A 24036-nucleotide genomic window follows, 5' to 3' on the forward strand; every position below is an offset into this window, starting at 1 on the left:
GAGTGAAAATTCAATAAAGGGATTTAATTTGAAAAGTTATCCCTGTCAAAACAAAACATTAAAAAAAAAACCCTACCAATTGAAATAAAGGATCTAAGCATAACTCCTGACCTGACTAAATATAAAAAACAATGAGGTTTTCTCAGTATCATATTCCCTCTGTGTGTCTGTGTGTCTGTCTGTCTCTCTCCAAGAGAGTCAGTAAACGTGGCTTCGTCAAAGAAACAGAGGAGGAGGAAGGAAAGAAAGAACATGGAGAGGTCAGAGTAGCAAGCTATTAGCAAATATAACTGAGAGTGTATTTATCAAAATCAGACTCCACGCTGGTCATTTGCTCCAAGAAATCCAGTATCTCTATGTTATCTCTCTCCCCATTCTGGAATTGGGATCCCTCTTTTTTCTCCATCCTTTCATTACTGTTTAGTATATGAAACCCACTGTTTATATTCTAGGTCATACATCTGGTAGGGTGTATGCCAAAATAATATGATTTTTTTTTTTTTTTTACTTTGTAACAAGTAATTTTTTCCTGATTTTAATGGGTTTAGGAATTTTGTAGACAAGGCACTGAGGCACGTGACAGAAATAATCCCTCCTTGCTTATTTTACTTATCGCCACGTGGTGGATGGCAAATGCTTATGTGGGCTTGTTATTCAAAGTTTAGTTTTAGGGTCATTTCAAATCTTCCTAGATTATATTTTATAATTAATTTCTGTTTCAATTGAAGTCTCCATATTTGAGGGGAGGTGAGCTCTGGAAAACTTTTGCTCTACGAAGGTCTATGACCTATGTAAACATTTCTTGCCAACTGTGCTCTGAAATCTGGATGTTTTGTAGTTAACAACCATGACAAGGATGTTATTCTTTCTTGTACTACCTCTATGCCTTGGGAAGCAAGCTGAAGAGAGCAAACTCAAGTACAATCAGTCACAGGAAGTATTATTGGAATATTTTTAATGTGTTTATTGGATATGGCATTTGTTATCAGCCCCTGTGTTCAACCGAGGGCAAATTGACAGGTCCTCATCCAGGAAACAAAGATTTTGCTGTTTAAATACCTTGTGTGTGTGTGTATGTGTGAATGTGCACACGCATTGTATGCACTTAATACCTTAAAACTGCTACCCAGTACATTATAATAGTAAAAAGGAAACCTACATTCTATTGATTTACCTAATATAGGTACAGGTGTGTGTGTGTGTATGTAATCTATGTAGTTAGAAAATGTTGACCCAACTCTTGGATTGAAATCTTTGTGAAAAGCTGTATCTTATTTAATCTTGGTTCTATGTACAAAACATAGCTCAGAGCCTGGCACATTCATGTGTGTTGACTTAATAAATATCTGTGTGTGTCACCATTGGGCACGTCTTCTTACAGAAGGGCCTTTAACCATAGGGTGTGTAGAGTCCCTTAGGCCTAATGGATGAGCATGAGAAACTCATGACTCCCTGAAATTGTATGCCAGTATGTATATGTGATTTGGAGGAAAAGAATATAACTTTTATCAGAATTCTTTGCATGGTAATTACACATGGGTCTATAGTTTTATATTTATACTCATCTATATACATCATCTTGTAAGAGAACCTGCAGTACCAAGTTTGAGCTTTATTGCTTCTCCCTTTTACTTCTGAAATGAAAGACCTGGCCAGTGACCTGAATTTTTTCTGTACTTGTAGTGATCTGTGCCAGCAGGGACAGGAGACAATTACTGGTCTCCATGTCTATTTACTTGAGTAACTAACCTTGTAACAACTTACCATAGGACTAATCTCTTTCACTGGCGAAAAACAACCTTGGCTCTTTAACCAGCTATGAAAAAGACTGCCTCCAAACTCTTTCTGAAATGAAACTCAAACCAGCATTTTATAAGCTGAGATAAAAATCAAAGGAAAATCACAGCTTTGTATAGCCACCATCTCACTAATTCTTGTTGTGGGTAAGAACTGGTCATCTCATTTCTGCTTTTCACTTTCCACTCCTCCAATCGAATTTCCATATTGAACGGCATGCATATCAATATCTGTATAAGGTGAGCACTGCTGAGATACTGCGGGAAGGTGATAGAGACCTCAGTTCTCATCAGGCCCAGTATATTAGCAATGAAATGGTTTGAGTTTACACTATAAGCATTAATTACTTTTATACCAACAGAAGTAGCAACGATGACAATAAAAAGATAAGTAGTATTCCAGTGTATCAAGGGAAAAGTAGATCCACTTCCTGACCTTCATTCTCATTCCCCAAAGTTAGTAATTTTATTTATTTAAAAAAAATATTTATTTATTTATTTATTTATTTAGGCTGTGCCGGGTCTTAGTTGCGGCATGCGGGATCTTTACTTGCAGCATGCAGACTCTTAGTTGTGGCACGCATGCGGGATCTAGTTCCCCGACCAGGGATTGAACCCAGACCCCCTGCATTGGGAGCATGGAGTCTTACCCCCTGGACCACCAATAAGTCCCCAGAGTTGGTATTTTAAAAAAATATATGTCTTCTATATTATTCCAGAAATTGTTTAGGCTTATACAGATAAATATGTATGTGTGTACACATACATACACACTCACAAATGTTCATATTGTAAAACTGTTATGCCAGATTCAGTGTGGGTGAATGCAATAGCAAGTTAAAAATCTTTCTATATCAGTATATATAAAGTTAGCCACTTCATGGCTAATCACTACATAGGAACCCCATTATACAGCCAACTATAATTTTGTTAATCACCATCTCATTAATAGATATATAGATGTTTGGCTATTTCAAAGAATGTTGATACATACATGTACGCACGTATTACTTATTTGGTGAATAAGCATTCAAACGTGTTTAGGGAGCAAGCACTGCTCAAAAAAAAATTACTGATGGGAAATCCCTGGAATTTCCCTGGGAAATCCAAGAATGTGTACATTTTTAATTTTTATAGGCATTGTCACATTTCCCTCTGAAATAGATGCATCATTGCATACTCTCTAAATATGAGAATGCCTATGTTTACGTACCCTCAATAGTCCAGGTTGTTATGAAAATTTTTTTAAACATAGCCTGTCTGATGAGCAAAAATGCGGCATATCCTTATTGTTTTAATTTGTATTTATTTACTTAGGAGGGAGGTTAAGAATTTGTATTTATTTTTCTTGGTTATTTGTAGTTCCTCTTCAATGACCCTTCAAAAGCTATCAAATCTCTTTAATGTTCTAGAGAAGAACGTTATGCATTATTTGCATTTTTATGCAAATCTAAAACATATCAAACCTGCCACTCCAGCTCTTGTACACCAATCGGCCTTATTAGACCCCATGTTTCATAGCCTTCTTTTACCTTCTTTTTCAAACAGTTAATATATTAATCACTTCTAGGGTGGGGCCCGGGAAGAGGTTAGACATTTCCACTTCTGGTCAGTTTCAGATTCTGATAGCTCCCCACCACTGAAGCCAAATCTGGCCTCTGTACCCCAACACCGAATTAAATCTTGGAGACAGAGTTTTGCATAAAGTAGAAATAATAGTTTTATTGCTTTGCCAGGCAAAAGGGGCCACAGCAGGCTCATGCCCTCAGAACTGTGTGTCCCGACCTGGAGGGGGTAGTGAGGAGTTTTATAGCAATGGTTCAAAGAGGAGGGCGTGATCAGCTCATGGACATTCTTCTGATTGGTTGGTGAGAAGGTAAGTGGGAATTAGCATCATCAACCTTCTGGTTCCAGCAGGTCTGGGGTCTAAGTGCTTGTGGGCAGCATACCATTAACTTCTCCCACCTGGTGGGGATTTCAGTATCTGCAAAACAGCTCAAAGATACTGTTATGTATATCCCTTGAAGGGGGGAACCAGGACCCTGCCCCAAGGCTGCACTATTGTTTCTTGGCTGCTCCTCCCTTGTCTCTGCATCCCGTCCCTTCCCTTATTAGCAACCATTTGAACCCGCCTGTTGGAACTCAGGGAAGGTCTTGGAGGCTGAATGAAGCCTATTTCCTGTAATCAAGAAATGGGGGGCTTCCCTGGTGGCACAGTGGTTGAGAGTCCGCCTGCCGACGCAGGGGACACGGGTTCGTGCCCTGGTCCGGGAAGATCCCACATGCCACGGAGCAGCTGGGCCCATGAGCCATGGCCGCTGAGCCTGCGTGTCCGGAGGCTGTGCTCCACAGTGGGAGAGGCCACAACAGTGAGAGGCCCACGTACCGCAAAAAAGAAAAAAAAAAAAAAGAAATGGGGCCACAGAAAGGCTTTTGTGTCCATGAGCCCCACAGGGTCCTGCTTGGTTTCATCACTTCCCAACACATTTACCAAATGCCTTCTCACCTCTCCTCCCCTATCCCTAAATCAAGCTTCCAGACTTAGAGAGTCCAGTGGCACCTACTGATATTGGAGAGGCAGCAGTGAGTGGTGGTGTGAAGCAAGATCTTAATTCCCTGCCCAGGAATTGAACCTGGGTAGCTTGGATGAAAACCAGGAATCCTAAGCACCACACCCACTGGCTCTTGCCCCCAGTGAAAAATGCATTTCTCACAGAGGCAAAAACTGTAAAAAGATGTACAAAGTTTATTATTAGAGACATAGCACAGCAAGTGGGAGAGCGCACAGAGAAACAGTTTGTTTAGTTAAGATAGAAGCAAGGCAGAGATGCACCTGGAGAGAAGGGGTTTGGTTGGGCATCCTCCCTTAATGAGGAGGAGTGCAGTTAGTCAGAAACTAGGCAGAGATACACACCCAGAGAAGAGTGTGGGCATCCTGAATGAGGAGCGCAGTGAAGAGGTGATTTTTTTTTTTTTTTTTTTTTTTTTGGCAGTACGCGGGCCTCTCACTGCTGTGGCCTCTCCCATTGTGGAGCACAGGCTCCGGACGTGTAGGCTCAGCGGCCATGGCTCACGGGCCCAGCCGCTTCACAGCACATGGGATTCTCCTGGACTGGGGCACGAAACCGTGTCCCCTGCATCGGCAGGCGGACTCTCAACCACTGTGCCACCAGGGAAGCCCTAAAGAGGTGATTTAAATCACTTATTAGGACAGTCCTTCTGGGTCTTTGTTTACCTTTGGCCAATTATCGTGTTTCTTTTTTTCACTCCTGCCTGGTCCTAGGACGCTCCCCAACATGCGTACACAACTATTTGCTAAGACAGATCCCACCACAGAGGCCCGTGGGTGCACGTCCACACATATTATGGAGTGATGCCCCCTCCCTTTTTGACCCCCAAGGAGCCTTCCTGCACATGTGCAGATAGGGAAGTTTTCCTTGACCTCAGGAGTGGTCATCTTATCTCTTTACTTCAGCAGAGCTCAGCTTCTGCCACTAGCTTTGTCCTTGGAGTGTCTGGGTGAGAACAAAGCTTCAGTTTTACTCCACTTGACAAACACCAGCACAGGGGCCCATCTATCTCCTACCTCAACTTCCCCATGAGAGACATGAGCCTCAAGAAATCTTTACTGGGAGCATGAGGGATGATGGTCTGTCCTCTGTCGCTTCTTCAGGCTGGCAAGGGACTCATAGACAGTATCTAGTTGGGGTCATGGAGCTCTCGCCCTGTCTCATTAAGGGCCCCCAGGGTGACTTACGCTGTTAATTCTGCCAGGATCTGTTCTGAGGAGAACAGATGAAATCTCTGCATCACCATTATCCTGTTGTGAAACTGTTGCAATCTGAAAGAGACAAACTTAACAAGTATGCAAATATTGTAAATATCAGTAAAAGAATTATTGTAACCAGTGGCCAGAGCAGGAGTTAGAACCAAGTTATATTTGGTAACAATTTTTGATCCTGGTCCAGATAGAGTCAGCACTTGGGTTACCCTGTTCAAAGGAATGGAGCCATTTGGTGTGGTCATATATATTTTTTGATGTCTTTTTTTATTAGCCTAGTGTTACTGATGTAGGTATAACAGATTCAGAAGTAGTTGGAGGAGTGACAACCTGAACATTAATAGACAAAATAGATCTTTTTTTTTTTTTTTTTCAGGAAGATAAGCCTGAATCCCAGTCTAGACCTGGCACTTTGAGGAGACCTGTAGTCAGGTAGCCAGTTGTCTAGTTTTATTCAAGTAGGTTTTAACCTTTGATGTGGTATTAACACATAAACCAAAGCAGTTGTCATTGTTAATGATTTTAGTGTTTTTCTAGGTATGAGAAAGGTGAGAATTTGGGCTCATAAAAATCCTTACCTGAAAATATCTAACCATCTGCAGGCCTGTTTTGTCAGTTTTTTTCCCAGAGCACACAATGCCTCATTCCTGATCTCCACCTTGAGCTCCTTTCAGGAGGTATTGAAGTTCAGCAGTTGCAGCAGCTCCAGATTTAATCTTTGTAGAGGCAGGCAGCAAGTGCCAGTTTCCTGTCGGCAGGGCCCCTTCATGGTCATAAATTTGACCATGGTTGGGGGGCATTTTATGACTACTTTGTCCCACAGTGCTAGGAATGCTCAGTGTGCCATTACTGGACTAGGCCTTGTGAGTAGCCAAAAGTCTTTGGACCTCCTGCTTTACTAGTCTCTTATGGTCTAGGAAAATATTCCCTCTTGTTGCTTCTTCTTGTATCTACAGTTTCACTCTTACAGTCATTGATCTCATATGGGACTATATACCATCATTTTATCAGAGGCTCAGTCACACATTTGGTAATGTAAGAAACAACAATTTTGTTAAACAGGCAAAAATAGAAATAATAGAGCTAGCAGTATTAGTAAGGTTATAAGTAAGAATTTAAGTTAAGAAATTTTCATTAGGCACAGCCTAGTACATCTCCAGCTTGTCTGGCTTAGTCTATTTTTCACCAGTCCTTATCTTTAAGGGAAATTGTATACATTGGCATTGTCCATAAGGCATTTAGCCCAATTTCCTAGTGTTACCAGGCTCCTTATCCTTAGCATAGTGTAATTGTTTCTTTAAACTTGAATGACTATAGCCTGGTGTTAATCTCCTGGTTGTAGATCATGGAGCATCTGATCTTTATCCAAAGATTGATTACAAAGTTAGGCTTCAGAAACAAACTTTGAGTGTCCCTTTAATAACTCAATTAAAACTTGTAACGGTATAACATAACAGCAAGGAACTATCTGGGAAGTGAGTCTTAGTAAACACAGAACTTAACTAATGAAACTATGATAATATTTAGTGAAACATATTTCTTTTTAATTACCCCTATTTTTATTAAACACAGCCAAGGGCTTCCCTGGTGGTACAGTGGTTAAGAATCTGCCTGCCAGTGCAGGGGACACAGGTTTGAGCCCTGGTCTGGGAAGAGCACGTATGTCTTCCCATAGTGCTGTTTAATCTACAGCTATTGTTGACCCATTTTAAATTCGCTGATTTAGGAGTAGACAGTTGCCATGCTACAAGGGCATCAGGGTGGCAAAAGTCTGACAATGGGGGGTTAATCTCGAAGAAGCAGAATGAACTTTATCTACCTGTGCCATAATCTTCATAGATCATTGTGAAATAATACTTATTTACTTAACCAAAGTAACAAAAGACTTCAAAAGCAAATATAAATCACTTAAAGGCAAAGAAATTCACACAGTCTGTTATCAAAAGCAGCATTTCTCTTAATATAGAGAGAGAACCAAATTTCAGTCTGATACCAGCTTACTGTTAATAGCAAAATTTATTTACCTAATTAATTTCAATTTAGTCTTAATCAGTCTTAACAACGTACCAAATTTTTTTTCATAGTTCCTTTCCCACAAAACTTTTATCACTTCCTGGATCCATATTATCAATAACTTGCCCATTTTTTTTCATCTATAAACAACTAACTGTAGGACAAATTTATTATCATCACTTTCCCCAACAAAAATATCTCCAGTCTTTATATCTTCTCTGGCCAACAACATATATCCTACTTGCTTTACACACTGAAATGCTTCTCTTGTCACTTCGGTAGCTTTGATTACATATTATAATTTTTAACCCTTAAAAAACCTTAACCTCTAGTGAAAACCAAGAAGAAACGAGGTGTAACTGTTTGTCATACTGGTGTTTTCTGATTAGCAAACTCAAGATCACATTCCATAACCTCTAAAAACATGTATTTTTCCAAAGCACATTTTTTTTCTCAATGTGGTACAAGGCGTGTGTCAAATAAACCCAAACATCTTTAGTTTGTCTTGTATTTAGAATTGTTTGATTTGTGAGCGCTTACTTTTCTTTTCTTTTTCTTTTTTTTTTTTTTTTTTTGCCGTACGCGGGCCTCTCACTGCTGTGGCCTCTCCCGTTGCGGAGCACAGGCTCCGGATGTGCAGGCTCAGCGGCCATGGCTCACGGGCCCAGCCGCTCTGCAGCCTGTGGGATCTTCCCGGACTGGGGCTCGAACCGGTGTCCCCTGCATCGGCAGGCGGACTCTCAACCACTGCGCCACCAGGGAAGCCCTTACTTTTCTTTTTTAGGCCAGTTAAATAGAGCTCATTTACAAATTAACCTCAGCAATATTATGCAAAGACAGAGACACATACTGAGACATACATATATCCAGACAGAGATCTCATAGTTTCCAGCTTGAGGCTTAAATTGTCTCTTTGCCTCTTTTTTTTTTCTCTTTTGACTTGAAGTTTCACTAAGCAACCCAAGGCCAAAGTCTCAGGCAAAGTGGGCTGTGTTTGTTTCCCAAGGACATGATAAGAGTTAACCTCAAGCTTTCTCCTAGGCATATTTTTATTCTCTCAGGGTCAGAATTTTGAAAATAAACCAAAAAGTATTATAACAAGCTAGATTTCTCTAATTGCACATGCAAAAAGAACTGGTTTTACAATTTCAAAAAAAAGCTTTATTTTAACCAGTTTTCTCCAGAGTCTAAAGAATATTGTGGCCATATTTTAAAAAAAAAAATCATCTTTCCTTTCTGTAGTCATATGACCAAATAGTGCTAAAACTGGCCCTAATAACAGGGGCAGACTGGCTGATAAAATGTTGTCCAAGCAGGGATTGTTTCTCTGGGGAAGTGGGGTCTTAGTTTGATCAGAAGAATCTCTGGAGGAGTGAGGGAACTTTCAAGAGTGGGGGAAGCTCGGTTCCCCCCTGAGAGTTGGGATAAATTAGAAGGGGATCATTTAGAATGTTAGGAGAGATTTTCTGTTTCCTCAGGCTTTTGATTAGGGAGCCACATAGAGCAGGATTATGATAAAAGGCCATGAAAACTTGAACATAGGGAACCTTAGTCCATTTTCCCATCCTGTGGCAATAAAGATCCAATTGCAAGATACCCATTTTCAGGCCATTTTCCATCCCCCAATTTATATAAAGGCCAGGCACTCTTACAGTAAAATTTAGGTGTCCAGTTCTTAAGGATATACTCCAGAGGTGTGTCTTCTGGCTTAGAAAGGGATCCTCCCATGTTGAGTAACCTGCAACTGTGAATAGAGAGTGATCCTAGAAATGTAATCCAACGTCCTAGATACATTTAGGAGGCACCTCAAGGGACTTCAGAGCATCCCCTGAATTCCCTTCGACCTTATCGCTTGCCGGGGTTTTGAGCTTCCTCTACTCTCCCACCGATTTCTAACCAGACGTCTCCAGTTGTTCTTGGTAACGTGCGCACAGTGTCCTCCTTTCATACCTGGAGAGGACATTCAGACCAGTGTAGAACGGTTGCCAGGTTTTTCCTTGAGCTTTATAGGCGACAGATAAAGCCTGGGATGCCGGCTGCTTGGAAGTGGCCAGCCCAATAAGTAGTCCTTGGGCTGCCAAGGCCCAGAGTGAAGGGGGAACTCCTGGAGGAATTGGAGTTGGCCACAATGGAAAATGCCACAGGGGTCAGGACCTGAGGATTTTACTTGACACTGACAACAGTGAGCTGGGCATCAGAGAGGGTACACTTAGTCCTTCCCGTAGAGGGTGTTAAAGTATCAGGTAAAAAGAAGCCTTGCTGTGCAAGTAAGGTGGAAAAGAAAAGCACAGAAGCGTGGGAGAGAGAGTGAAAGTCAGGAGTCTCCAGCCAGCAGTTTGGGCGCGACCTCTACTTTACCTTGGCTCCCAGGCTTTGGCACCACTACCACTTTGTCTTTCTAGCAGTGTCCTTCTAACCCCATTTTTCATATTGCAAAAGTCTCTTAATTTCAAAGACTATTGATTTCAATTTGGCCTCTCTGATTTAGCAGCCTAAAGACGACCCTGAAAACCAACCAAAAAAGCATAAAATAAGATAACATGAGCCTCCCCACACAGCAATGAAAAACCTGACAGTGACAGTGCAGTAACAGGCTCAGCTGGGAAGCTTTCAAATTAAGTCCTTTGTATCCATTATGTGCTACTACTTCCCCTGCCTCCTGTGTGCTCACCCATCTGTGAGGAGATCTGTGTCCTTACCTCCCATCCTGAGGGGGAGAACACAGAGGTGCACGAGAGAAATTTGTCATCTCCAGATCTTCCGTGTGTGTGTATGTGTGTGTGTTCTGAGAAAACTTTATTAATGGACCCTGAAGTTTGAATTTCACATAATTTTCACAGGTTATGAAATGTTACCATTCTTAGGATTTTTTTCAACCATTTAAAAATGTGAAAGCCATTCATAGTTGATGGGTCACACAAAAACAGATGACAGGCTGGGTTTGGATGGACCAGAGTTTGTGTCAACCTCTGAATTACACTGTTGCAAACACAGTTGAAGCCCACAGTACCTCTTCCCAAATTGCATCTTCCAATTACCCCCACTAACCATTCTTCTGAAATGGGTGTCAATCATTCCTATTCACACCATTACCTTCTATTGTTTGTGTCTGTATCCCTAAACAGTGTATAATGTTGATTTGCATATTTTGAACTTCATAGAAATGGTATCATACCTTGGGTACCCTTCTGCCTTGTTGCCCAGTACTTTGCCTGGCACTCTGTCCGTGGTGCTGAGCGGAGCTCCAGTGCAGTCTTTTTCGCTGCTGTATCGTTTTACACTGTGTGACGATTCTGCCTGTGTTATTCATTCCTGTGCTAGTGAATGGGCACTTAGGTTGCTAGTCTTTTCTTGACATGTCTCATCTCTTTTCACCTTCCCCATGACCTTGTTAGATGTCCAGATCTTAACTCTAGGACAAAGGACTGGCTTTCTCCTGGGTCTTCAGGCTCCCCCAGGACTCAGCAGCAACAGTCCATATAACATGCATATGTGGCAATTTCTAAGGAAAATTCCTCATGTTTCTGACTCCTGCTTGTACAAGAACAAAAGGTAGCGTCGTAAAGGTCTTGCCACTTACTCATACCGCCCCCCTTTGCTCCATGTGTTCTCAAGCAGCACGGATGCTAGGATCGTGCCTTGTATTCCTATTATTTGGCTGGTGCTGCTGCACTGCTTACAACTCTTGGAGGTAGGACCTATGATTATTTTCCTCACTTTAATTATGAGGAAAGTGAGGCTTACAGTGGCTAAATATTTTTGCCATTGCCACAGGCTAAAATTTGAAGCCAGGTCTGGTTCATTGCAGACCTATTTATTATCCATTCATTTGAAAAGCATTGTTGGACATCGGTGCTAGGCCAGCTGCCCTTCTAGGCATGACAAAGGATCGTAAGGGATGTTGCAAAGGCCCTGCTCTCATAGAGCTTAACCTTCTGGTTAGGGGAGACAGGTTATAAACAGATGCATAGTGCCAGGGGGTGGTATGTTCTAGGAAGCAAAACAAAGCAGAGTCTAGATAAAAAGTGACGGGGCGGGGCAGGGGCCACTGTCAAAGAATCTCTGGTAAGGTGGCATTTGGTTTTTCAGCCAAGTCCTTATGGAAGTAAGGGAGAGAGCTGGGTCTGCTGGGTGGAAGAGCATTGCAGACAGATGGAACATCACGTGTGAAGGATACGGAGTATGGGCATGTTTGGCGTGGCTGAGGTGTAGCTGGAATATAGAGAAGACAGACAAACGTGTCATCTCCTTCTGTTTATTTCACTATGGAAGGCAAGGATCGTGTCTTATTGATCTTTATTGAATACTTATCATGTTCCAAGTATGATATTCAGTATCGAGTGTGATGAAAATAGAAAGTTAGTAAGTGAAGAAATAGTGGTTTGGATATACCCATGTGTCTCAGAGGCTGTCCCTTGAACTGACCCTCTGTCCTGGCATTCATCATATAACACGCAAACACATTTAAGTAAATAGCGTACATCCCTCTCCCACGAAAAGCCCTGGAGAATACATGCTGTGTATTTTCTCCTCCATGCACAAAACTGCTTTCATTTCTTCCTCCCTTCCTTCCCTCCCTCCCTCCTTTCCACTTTGATTCCTGTTTTCTTTCTTTCCTACTCTTTGTCCTTTTCCCTGTCTCTGTCTCTCCGTCTCCCACTCCTTTCTTTGTAAACTCAATTTGGAAAGTTACTGGAACAAACATGCTTCTCGGTTTTTCATGGTTGGGTGTGACCTGGCAGATAACTTAGTGTCTTTTCTTGGCATAAACTGGAGTTCTAGTGTGACTTTCTCACAAAAGAGGTGGCTGACATTCCCCAAGCCTGTCTCCCATTCTCTCTCATGCTGCTGTGCTCTGGCCCAGTGCTCCTGCTTTCTGGAATGATGTCTCCCCCTTGTCACTGCTCCAAGCAGCTTTCCAGGCTTTTCTCAGCTCTTCCACGCAGCCTTCCCTGGGTGTCCCCACCCTCAGCCCTGCCCAGGTAACTGTCCCTCTGTGAGTTCGAGTCAATAGTAAAATAGTCTCTATATTCAGGTGTTCTATAGGCCATGAGGGCACAACAGGTCTACAACTCTGTGTGATGCAAAGTAAAATAAATGCAGAGTCACAGGAGAAGTCCTGACACAGAGTAAACCATCCGTGGAGAGGTTTGAAGGTCAGATGTCCCTCACCTGGGGGATGTCCCTCACCCACAGAACCTGCACCTGCACCCCTCCTAGGATACACTCACCCCACTGCATCATCCTTGGTGAAGGACTTTCTGTATTTCTACTAAATTATTTTGCCCTCCTTTTCTCTCTCATGTCCCCAATTCCTAGCCCCATGCTTGGCAAAAAATGTGTAATTCCAGAACTTTCCCTGTAGTAATCATGGCCTCCTGAATGTCCAAAGGCTAACCATACAAGACAACACTTAGAAAGTTATACTGGGCCAAAATCAAGAGATTGCCTAGAAGAAAGCACTGCCACAAGCTTATCATGCCAAAGGAGGACCTTTGATCTAAGTTTATACTTTTCACAGAAACTTCTTGTCCTCAGTATAGTCTTTCAGGGGTCAAGGCTGGAGTCTCACTTTTGAAGATCTCAGTTTCTAACTGGTACATGCCACAAAGTGCTCTGGACCCCTGATGGGAATGAAGTTTCTATGAGCACAAGCTTGTTGATACATGTGTACACACACACATGTGTGTGTGTGAGTGTGTGTTGGGTGCAAATATGTAATAGGAATGTTCCAAACCAAATAATAGGACAGTAGAAAGAACACGATACAAATGTATATACAGATTATGGGCTTTAGAAACTGTTCTGCTTCAAAGTTGAAAATTAATGGGGGACGGGAGAGAGCTTTAAAGTGTTCAGGCTTGCCAGCCTAGTTTATGGTTTTATTTAAAATTAAACTTTTACAGTGTTAAAGTATCATCCCTAAGTCTGGAGTTCTTTACCTGTAAAAAGTACCTCATTCTGGATTTTCTCCAAAGTTTAACAGAGAAAAAGCCTGTGATCCATGCGGCACAGTTCCTGACTCAGAGAAGTTGCTCTGGTTGTTTTGGAGGTTAATGCTGCTGTCGCTATCAATGCAGCCATTGTGGGAAGGGAGAGGTCTGCCCAAGCCTCAGGAAAAACTCCACAGAGGGGCCCAGGAAGTATTTGGATAGGATCACAGGAAAGGAAAAGGCAGTTCAAACCAGGGGAGCTCTCTGAATGAACACAGGGTGTCAGCCAGGAATGCACGTGCTGTTTAAAAAGAGCGGAAGCCCCAGAGACACAGACTTCCCGGCAACATCACAGAGCTTTGTTCACTTGGGCGAGAGTGAAAAGGGGAGAGGTCTCAGTGGGTAAAGGATGGTAAAGACCTTCGGATCTTAGAGTCAGTCGTCTGATTTTAACAGCCTCCTTTGATCCTAAAATTCTGATAACCCGCATTTCATAGAGAAAAGGTCTGAAGCCTAGTTTGGTAAAGGACCTTCTCAGAGTCACATAACACAGGAGAGAAAGAGCTCAACCTAGCCCCTCACTCCAAAGGGAGGGAGACCCTGCACAGCAATCTGGCTGCAGGCGGGCTGCCCTGTGTGCTGGGCACCAAGGTGACTTCTGTGTCATCTCACAGCCCTAGTTAGTTTCCAGTTCTGCCCCAACCACTACCTCACACTGCCTGCATAGAATATTTATTATCTATTAATTCCACCAGGAGAATACTTTTCATGGTGTTTTAAAAAATTACTTTAAAAAATTAAGCCAAACCAAAGCATGAATATAAAGGAAGCTTATTGTCTCAGGTAGAAATGTCTGTAGTGCTTCCCAGTTGGTTCCCTTGAGACACATTGAGCAGATGAAAGAGGGGGTGCTTCGATCACAGCCACAGCTCCCACTACGTGAGCACAGTCCAGCCAGACACAGGACGGAACACATTTCCCGACCGAGGTTTTAAGTCCTCATAACCGCTGGCAGGATGGCTCCTGTTTATTCCCATTTTACAGATTTGAGAAGTAAAGTGATTTGCTTAGGTTTACCAAGCTAAGCCTGCATTTAAACCCTTGTTTCCCTGCTCCAAGCCTGGCCTTTAGAAAGTAGCTTCCCTTCCTTAGAGCAGCGCAGGGGGCATGGGAATTGCATTATTCCAAGCAGCAGCTGTTGCAGAGAGCGAGATGCTTAAAAAGAGTAGCACAGTGTCCTAATTACCTGTGGCAAGGAAAACATCTGTGTGGGAAAAGTAATGAAATTAATTCTAAAGTCTAGCAGTTGCCTACATTAATTGATGTTAATTAATGCCAGATTACAAGATACTTCCTATGAAATTGCATCATAAACTCACCAGAATTGAATATGGAAAGAGTTCATCATGCTTAATGTTGTTACAGCAAAGCCCCAGGGGAATAAGAATGATTGGTGCCTCAATATGAAGTGCAGCCAGTTTCTTTCTGTTTCCATTAGGAGGGGAAGGAGAACAAACCGGGAGTAGTTTACCACAGGCAGGCCACTGGGAATTGATCAGTTCCCCTTCAGCTTGCAAATTTCACTTTGAACCTCTCCAAAGAGAGACATGGTTTCAAGACCTCTTCCTGGGGCTTTTCTTGGGTCCCTCGGTGGTACATTTTGTAATTCTCAGCTCAAGAACAGCTCATTGCACAGCTCTGTGGCACGGGGAGTGGAGAGAGATAGAACAAGCAAAGGAATTAGAGACAGTTCTCTAATTCTTGCAAGCAGGATCCCACAAGCCCACCATGACCCCTGGCCCCTTTCCCCGGCTGAGAGGTGCTGACCAAAAATTTGACACTGGTTGTCTGCCTCTCTCACATCACTGCCTCTACGGAAGTGTTGACATCACATATATAACTTTGATTCATTTTCCCTATGTAAACATACATATGTAGACATCTATATATACCACTTGCACAAAATCGTGTCCATATGCACATATTTTGGTAACCTACTTTTTAAAAACTTTTATTTTGGAATAATTTTAGATAAACAGAGAAGTTAGCAAGATAGTGCAGCTTTACCCGGCTTCTCCTAATGTTAACATCTTATACAACTATGTTCTCTTTCTCAAAGCTAAGAAATTAACATTGATACAACATTATTAATTGGTAAGCTATTTTTATGATATAAAATGCATTAAGCATTTCTGTAATTCCTCATATATAGTCTAGAGGCAGGATTTTAATAGCAAACTATGCATGTGCCACAGTCTATTTAGTTGTTCCTCAATTGTTGGCCATTTTGTTTTCTCTTATTTTTTTAAATTATAAACAACACTATGATGAATATCAAAGTAGATAAATCTTGGCATAGATCATTAATTATTTCTTCAAGTCGAATTCTCAGAAATGAACCCAAAAAGATGTTGATCCATATTGCCAAATGACCCTGCACAAAAATACAAATGTACAGCCTTTTTTTTTTAATCGAGATATATCCATTTATACTTGGAAGCCAAAAAACATGCTTAACAAAAATTGGCCCTAACCAATTGGTTGCATTATTTCCACTATGCAACATAGTGGAAATAAACCAGACTTGGAGGCCAACCAACCCCGTTTGAAACCGCATACTGCCATTTCTATAACCTCTTGGAGCTTCATTCTCTTCATCTGCAAAGTCAGTTGATAAATTATACTCTATAGTATTGTGAAGATTAAATGTACCAAATAAGTGTGAACATGCTTTAGAGTACTCGGCATGTAGATGTTCAACAAATAGTAGTTTCCCTGTTCTTTTCATTTCTCCCCAGATCCCTCAGATTTATAATTTTTGTATAGTTATTAATGTGAAAAGTTTATTTTTTAATTTTTTTTTTTTTTGAAAAGTTTATTTTTATATTTTCCATCTTATTCTTGCTCAGGGACCTTTGAAGAGGAAGTTGAGGTCTTAAGAAAGAAACTATTAGACACCATTGTAGATAAAACAAGCACTGTGTATATTCATCAAGAAGTCCTCATGAGGTGGCAGTCTGAGAAACTGTAATTGGAAGTTGTATTTGTAATTTGAAGCCTGAGACTTCCAAATTCTGAACCTTTGATTCAGATTGTTTTCATTCATTATCTCACATAACAAGAAGCACAGAGACAGGGCAACCCTGGGTTCAGTATAATCAGTAACTCAATGATGTCATCAGGGAACAGGTCCCTTCCACCTCTTCATCATACTCATTGTGTAAGCTTAACTGTAAGACTCCTCCATGCACAAGAAGGCTAGAGCAGTCCCACACATCATGTGGACTCAGTGTTGGTAGCAGAAGAAGGTCTTCTGCTGTGCCTCCCTGTAGCCCCTTAAAAGATCTCTTTCACTTCTTACTTACTAGAATTGGTTTAAATGGCTTTTCCTAAAGCAAATGATGGCAAGTAGAGTGGGCATAAACTCAAGAGGCTTATTCCCTGCACATCAGAGCTTCTGATTCATGTGGAAGAAAGATGAGCCACCAGGTCCAGTGCTGGCTTTTCTGGCAAAGAGGCAGGGAGGAATGAACATTGGATAGGTCACCGATAGTACCTGATAGTGAAATATAACTGTAATACTCAAATTCAGTTTTCTTAAGGACAAACTGTGTGCCCCAAACTGATCTAATCATTGTGAAAAGAAGCAAAAGAGAAAACAGGAACACTATAGTTGATAGTAACAACTCACATTTGTACAACTTTGAGTTTCAAAGCATTTAGCATATATATTATTTCAGTCAATTCTTAGAGCCAAACTACAAGACAGTTGACATTGGCATCCTCATTTAATAGATGAAGGTAGCAAGACTCAGGAAGATAATTTCCTTTGAATTATGCAGCTATGACCACACCAGAACTCAAGCCCAGGTCTCACAGATGCCAATCTCCATTTCTATGACCCTGAGTTGCCTTTTGAAAAACAGAAGTCAACTAAAGCTGTAAAAGGGTCTGATGGAGTGTGAAATTGTGAGGTACAGATTTTGTGTGCCATGGGGAAAACTGTTCTGGGAAGGAATGAGTCCCAGAAATTCTCTTCAGGGAGAAAGATGATGAGTTATGCCCTAAAATGAAACTATAAGAATGTCTAAGAAAGGAGATAGGGAAGGGAGAGTCAAAGGCTTTTCTTTAGTTTCTCTTTGGAGGACTAGATGGGTTAAAATACTTGAGAGCTATCCCCATCACCACACATGGCAGCGGGATAAAGGAAGATTATGGATAAAGGAAGATGGTAGATAAAGCTCTCCTTCGAGCTTATCGGCAGCTACGTCAGCCATTGGTCAGTTGGAGCAAATATGCATGCCGCCCCCTAGTGGCACTCCTTGTAGAATACAGGTTTACCCAAGTTCTTCCGTAAAAGTAGTGCTAGAAATTTCCTTCAGGGAAGTCAATTAGTGAATCCTTATATCCAACTCAACATACGATTGCCTACCCCCCATTTCATGTAAATAATCATGTCCTGATTTCTTCATTTGGAAGAGTGGATTTCTTCATACATCTTTGATGTCCTAAAATTAAACTTACCCACTCATTAAGCACCAAAAAAAGGTAAAATAACTTCCTTTTTCATTCAAAAAGATATTTTCCAGTAAAGTGGTATGTTCCAAGGAATATTTATTTATTACGTACTGTGTGCCTGGAACAGTATTAGAATCTGGAGGTCTAGGAGGGAACAACAAAGACAAAAGAGGTCTCTGTCTTCATGGAGCTTATATTCTTAACAGGGAGAGGGGCAGAAATAAATCATGAGCAAGGTGACTTTAGATTGTGATAAATTCCATGAAGGGAATTAACAGGATGGAGTGTAATCGAAAGTAATCATGGAAAACCCTCAGAAGTAACAGTAAGCTGAAATCTAGACATTCTTTGGGGAACAACCTGGGGAGAAGCAGTTTAGGTAGAGGGAATACAAATGTAAAGCCTCTTTTTTTTTTTTTTTTTTTTCTGCGGTACGCGGGCCTCTCACTGCTGTGGGCTCTCCTGTTGCGGAGCACAGGCTCTGGACACTCAGGCTCAGCGGCCATGGCTCACGGGCCCAGCCGCTCCGCAGCGTGTGGGATCTTCCCGGACCGGGGCACGAACCCGAGTCCCCAGCATCAGCAGGCGGACTCTCAAACACTGCGCCACCAGGGAAGCCCAAATGTAAAGCCTCTTAAGTGGTAGAAAGTTTGGCCAAATTCCTGAACATATTGCAGTTTAGATGAGAAGATTCACAAGGAGAGAAGAGACTAGCATGAGGGGCAGTTGAAGCACTGGTGGTAGAGGGTTTGAATTTATTCTAAGCGCGAGGAGGCAAAGGGACTTTTAAGTGACATCTGATTCATAGAGAGGGCAGAATAGTTGCGGTTGAAAAACAGCGACAGCCTCCCTCATACAATATGCTTCCAGCAACAGAGATCAAATCTATTGAGTTGTTATTACTGATATGTTTATCACCTGCTATAGTCTCAGGTGAGATGCAGGGTCTTAGTTTACTCACCTATAAAATGAGGGCAAAGTTTTTGAGTTGGGAATCTCCTCTCAATTCTGTTTTATTCCCAATTAGTAATAGAAGAAAAACCTTTATCTTCACATAGCATCTTATTGTTTATACCAACAACACTTCTAGCGTGAGGTGATTGATGATGGCACATATGTGTGTGTTTCCCAGTTTATCGAAGGTCGAAGTGTGGAGGTGAAGCCTATAAATGAGAAAAAATAACTAAGAAGGCACAAGTATTATTGCCCGCTCTTGAAAATATTTTCATTTGGGTTTGGAAGGAAGAAATTTAATTAACAGGAATTTAATATTCTAGGATGACAAGAGTTGGTGGAGGCACTGGGAAATAGTGTTGGTGGTGTTGACAGCAAGTGAGTAAAATAATACTGATAATACTTTTAACGACAATAATAACAGTAATGTAGTTAATAGAGAATGTGAGGTTTGTTGAAAGGCTTGCAGACAGCAAGAGAAGTAGAAGATGTCCACTCTGACTCTAACATGCTTTGTGTATATCACCCCACCCTCGTGTATTTCAGATTCACAATACCTAACCTGCCGAATGCAGAACTGCACAGAGGCCAGCAGAAACAGACCTTTCCCAGGCTACATTGACCCAGACTCTTTGATTGTCCAGGATGATTATGTGTTTGTTCAGGTATGAAAGATCCACTTCCATTGATTGTGTCAAAGACATTTCCCTTCTCTGCTTCTGTCCCTAATGCAGCCCCTTTGCCTGCTTACACTCCCTGAAAAGCAATAAAGAAAGAAAAAAAAAGGCATTATTATTTTTATTATTTTAACATCTTTATTGGAGTGTAATTGCTTTACAATGGTGTGTCAGTTTCTGCTTTATAACAAAGTGAATCAGCTATACATATACATACGTCCCCATATCTCCTCCCTCTTGCATCTCCCTCCCACCCTCCCTATCCCACCCCTCTAGGTGGTCACAAAGCACTGAGCTGATCTCCCTGTGCTATGCGGCTCATATCTCAATAAAGCTGGGAAAAAAAGAGTGGCTCCAAAGGAGAAAGAGAGTGGCAGTGCACCGCTGACAGCCTGCACCTCATGCTGCTCAGCTGAGTTGGAGACCACAGCGCTTCTCGCCCTCCCTCAGACTCACAGGGTTCTTTGGGCTGTACATTCTGGGCAGACCTGGGGGAGGTAGCTCACCATTTGTTCTCTTCTGGGAGGTTGAGGTCTAGAATGATTTTGAACCACGATGCTGGCTTGGATTTTCGTCTAACACATCAGCAGCACTGCTGTATGTGGGACATGCTCACAGCCAGCAGTGTGACTGCACAAAACTGGAATTCAGTGCCAAGATGGGGGCTCCCATTCTGCCACCTTGTGACCTGGACCATTTCCTTCTGATCTGGCACAGGGACCTGTTTGTGTGGTCAAAATCTTGGGGCTAGATGGCTGGGCTGCTGAGGGACACAGATCCAATATACCCTAAGGCTTGTATTATTAAAAAAAAAATTGCTAAAAATGTTTCCTGACTTCTGTACCGCAGGGCAAATTGAAGAATTGTATTTTTGTGCAGTGGGTTCACTTTGGGCCTCTGAATTCACATACACTAAGTTGTTTTTGAACTGAATGCCAATTCTTTACACTGGCCCACAATACTCACTTACGCTGTTGTGTTGGCAGCTACCCCCTTCCGTTCAGGGGCTGTCCTTCTGTGACCTGTAACTGTCGTAGTAGCTCTTCTTACACCCTTTATGTTTATGCTCCAGCTGACATCAGGAGGACGGCCACACTACTACGTTTCCTACCGAAAGAATGCGTTTGCCCAAATGAAGCTGCCCAAATATGCTTTGCCCAAGGTATGGCCTGAATCAATTTCTCTATTTCAGTATCTACTCTTTTTCCCAAGGACCCTTTCAGTCTCTCGTAGTTATTTATTTCTTTTCATCCCCCATCTCTGTTTCTCAAGTTCACTTCTTTACTTTCCTTTTTGCCAACCTCCTTATCCTCCTTTCTCTCTCAGTGGTCCATCCCTCCCTCCCCTACCTCTCTCTTTCTCTCTTTTTCTCTCTCTAATTCTTTGGAATTCTTGCTGTAGGAGCATCTGAGTAAATTGATGACTGATGTGCTTTTGCTTTTCAAGTGGGATGTATTGGTTTTCTAGCAGCACAGAAACTATGCTTTGGATGCACAGTATATCAGTGCAACAGGTATGATACATACATATATACCATTTTGTTGTTATTCATCATGGAGAGGTGATGCAGCTATGTAGCATCCGACATCTGCTTTCTTTCCCAGTGGAACTTACGAGACTGGTTGTCTTTAGGGTTCGGAGACATAGCTAATTTTTTAGACTTTCCCAAAGACATACTCCTTTAAAAAGAGTGGCAGACAAAAGTTAAAGACTCCCAACCGCTAACATCCCCAGACTCTCTCTCCACACACTGAAGAACTGCGTTAATATGGAGCGCCACCTAGTGGAAGTGAAACTGACTTGGGAGCTCAAAGCTGTGGATTTGAGGTCTTGCTGCCCTGTGATGTATTTTAAGTAGCCAGAAATTGTTAATGTATTGTGCCTTTTTTTTTTTCTAGCAACAACCACTGACATGTGAGTGTTTTTATTTTTAAATTTTTTATTGAAGTATAGTTGATTTACAGTATTATATTAGCTTCAGGTATACAACATAATGAGTCAATATTTTTATAGATTACAAAATAGTGGTTATATTTTCCTGTGCTGTGCAATATATCCTTGTTGCTTATTTATTTTATACATAGTAGTTTATATCTCTTAATCCCATACCTCTATCTAGGTGTCCACCCTTCCCTTTGCCCACAGGTAACCACTAGTTTGTTCTCTATATCTGTGAGTCTGTTTGTTGTTTTAATATACATTCATTTGTTTTACTTTTTAGATTCCACATATAAGCTATAACATAGAGGATTTGTTTTTCTCTTTCTGGCTTATTTCACTAAGCATAATACTCCCTAGGTCCATCCATGTTGTCACAAAAGGCAAGATTTCATTCTTTTTTATGGCTAATATTCCATCATACACACACAGACACACGTGCACACACACACATCTTCTTTATCCATTCATCTGCTATTGGGCACTTTGGTTGCCTCCATATCTTGGCAATTGTAAATAATAATGCTATGAACATTCAGGTGCATTTATCTTTTTGAATTAGTGTTTTTGTTTTCTTTGGCTATATACCTAGCAAAGGAATTGCTGGATCATATGGTAGTTCTATTTTTAGTTTTTTGAGGAAATGCCATACTGTTTTCAACAGTGACTGCACCAGTTTACATTCTCACCAACAGTGTAGGAGGGTTCTCTTTTCTCTATATCCTCCCGAACATTTGTTATTTGTAGACTTTTTGATGATGGCCATTCTGACAGGTGTGCCTTGATCAATAGAGCAAGGGAGATGTGTGTGGCTGTAAGAAGGGGACTGTGTAGGTTTAAATATAGCTCAGCTTTGAAACCTTTGGTTGAACAAAGAACATAAATAACTTCTTTTTCAATTGTGTTTTCATGACTCTTTGTCTTGTATTTTTATCCATGACTTTGTAGTTTGCTATCTTGGACCAACATCAGCTACCTGCCCAGGGGATCAGTGATAGATATAGCACAAGGGCGCTGCAGGTCGCCTCTCCCAGGAGAGCCAGTGGCTTCTCCAGGCAGAATTCTCGTCCTTGGCCAGCACTCTGCCCCTAACCTTAGCATAGTGAAAAGTGAGCTGTAAACCTCAGCCCATTAGAGATAATAACACACATTAAATTACACGATTAACTGCAAAGAACTATTTCCATATTAGTAGTTATTTTTTCAGCTGCTAAGAGATTAATGACAGTTGTAATTGCCCAGAACTATATGCCTATGCCTGTGTATGTTTAAATGCTCCTTGCTCTTGATTTGGCTTAAAACATTTTTCAAAAAGACAAACACAAGATTGGAGTTGTGCTTTAGATGAGAATTGGGTAAAGTCAGTATGTAAAAGAAAAACTGAGTGTTGTTAAAATTACCCTTGATAATCTTTTAGGGAGGTCCACGAGGGAGGTGATCATGTTACCTTGGTAAGTCCAGCAGAGCTGGTGGTTGTTTTGTTTTGTTTTGTTTTTGTTGTTTTGGTTTTTTTCACTTGAGCACTGAAATAAATTGCCATCTTTGACCAATAAATGAAGTAGTTGGCTTGTAAGATTTTCACCTTTAAAAACAAGAACATACTCAATGCAGTGAGATGCTCCTGTTCAAGAGGCGTGTGGGAATTGGGACCACATCAGGAAACAGCAGTTTCAAGCCACTCATCTCGTGCTTACTTACTCTTGGGAATATACTTTTTGAGTGGAATAAGTTTCAGCCAAACCAGATGCTTCTTGCTGCAGATTTGAGGCTAGAACTTGAATCTCCTGACTCCCAAACTGGCATTCCTTGTATTACACTTTTCTACTCTCTAAATAAATTAATAGATTCTATTACTAAAAGGGAGCAGCACCCGCCCCCCCCCCAAATTTTTATATACTGAGGAGCATCCAGAGAAAAAGTCCCATTGATCTCTGCAGCCTCAGAATGGTATTTTAAAACAAAGAAACCACTTGGCCCCTTGGCTGGAGGGTTGGGAAACACATACTGGGCATTGCCTGTTCATAGCCATCACACCAATCACTGTTGACAGCTGCCCCCAGTGGCATCTTGCCAATCTGGAAGGAAGAGTTTTAGTCTGAGCCTGAATTGGCTGTCTGGCCCCTCCCACACTGTCCCAGATGAGCATGTTCCATTAGTCAGCCTCATCTGAGGTCCGAGGGTAGAATGGGGTGATTAATTTAGCTTGTCCCCAGAAAAATCGGAACCACTACAGCAAATGAATGTACTATTTGGTCCAAGTGGGTGTTTATTATTTAAGGCAATGAGATGCCTCATTACAATCCCATTACACCTTCAAAGAGAAGCCCCAGCTTGGGTGGAGTGATCCATGGCAAAGATGCATTATTTCAGGACCCTCTATCAAAGCAGGGCTGCTGCAGCTGGAAAAGAACAAAGCTTCATGCCCA

General features: G+C 41.6%; 1 protein-coding gene across 7 annotated transcripts in view; it reads left to right on the plus strand.

Annotated features, from left to right (window-relative positions):
- Window positions 1–24036, plus strand: part of SORCS1 (sortilin related VPS10 domain containing receptor 1) — a 575706-nt gene that overhangs the window by 418557 nt on the left and 133113 nt on the right. For all 7 annotated transcript variants that reach the window (XM_081221934.1, XM_081221935.1, XM_081221930.1 and 4 more), the window contains exons 7-8: window positions 19542–19660; window positions 20745–20834. In XM_081221934.1, coding sequence (XP_081078060.1) covers window positions 19542–19660; window positions 20745–20834 — 209 coding nt within the window. The remainder of the gene's footprint in view (window positions 1–19541; window positions 19661–20744; window positions 20835–24036) is intronic.

Source organism: Mesoplodon bidens (assembly GCF_964165515.1).
Source record: "Mesoplodon bidens genome assembly, chromosome: 1".
Taxonomy (NCBI): Eukaryota; Metazoa; Chordata; class Mammalia; order Artiodactyla; family Ziphiidae; genus Mesoplodon; species Mesoplodon bidens.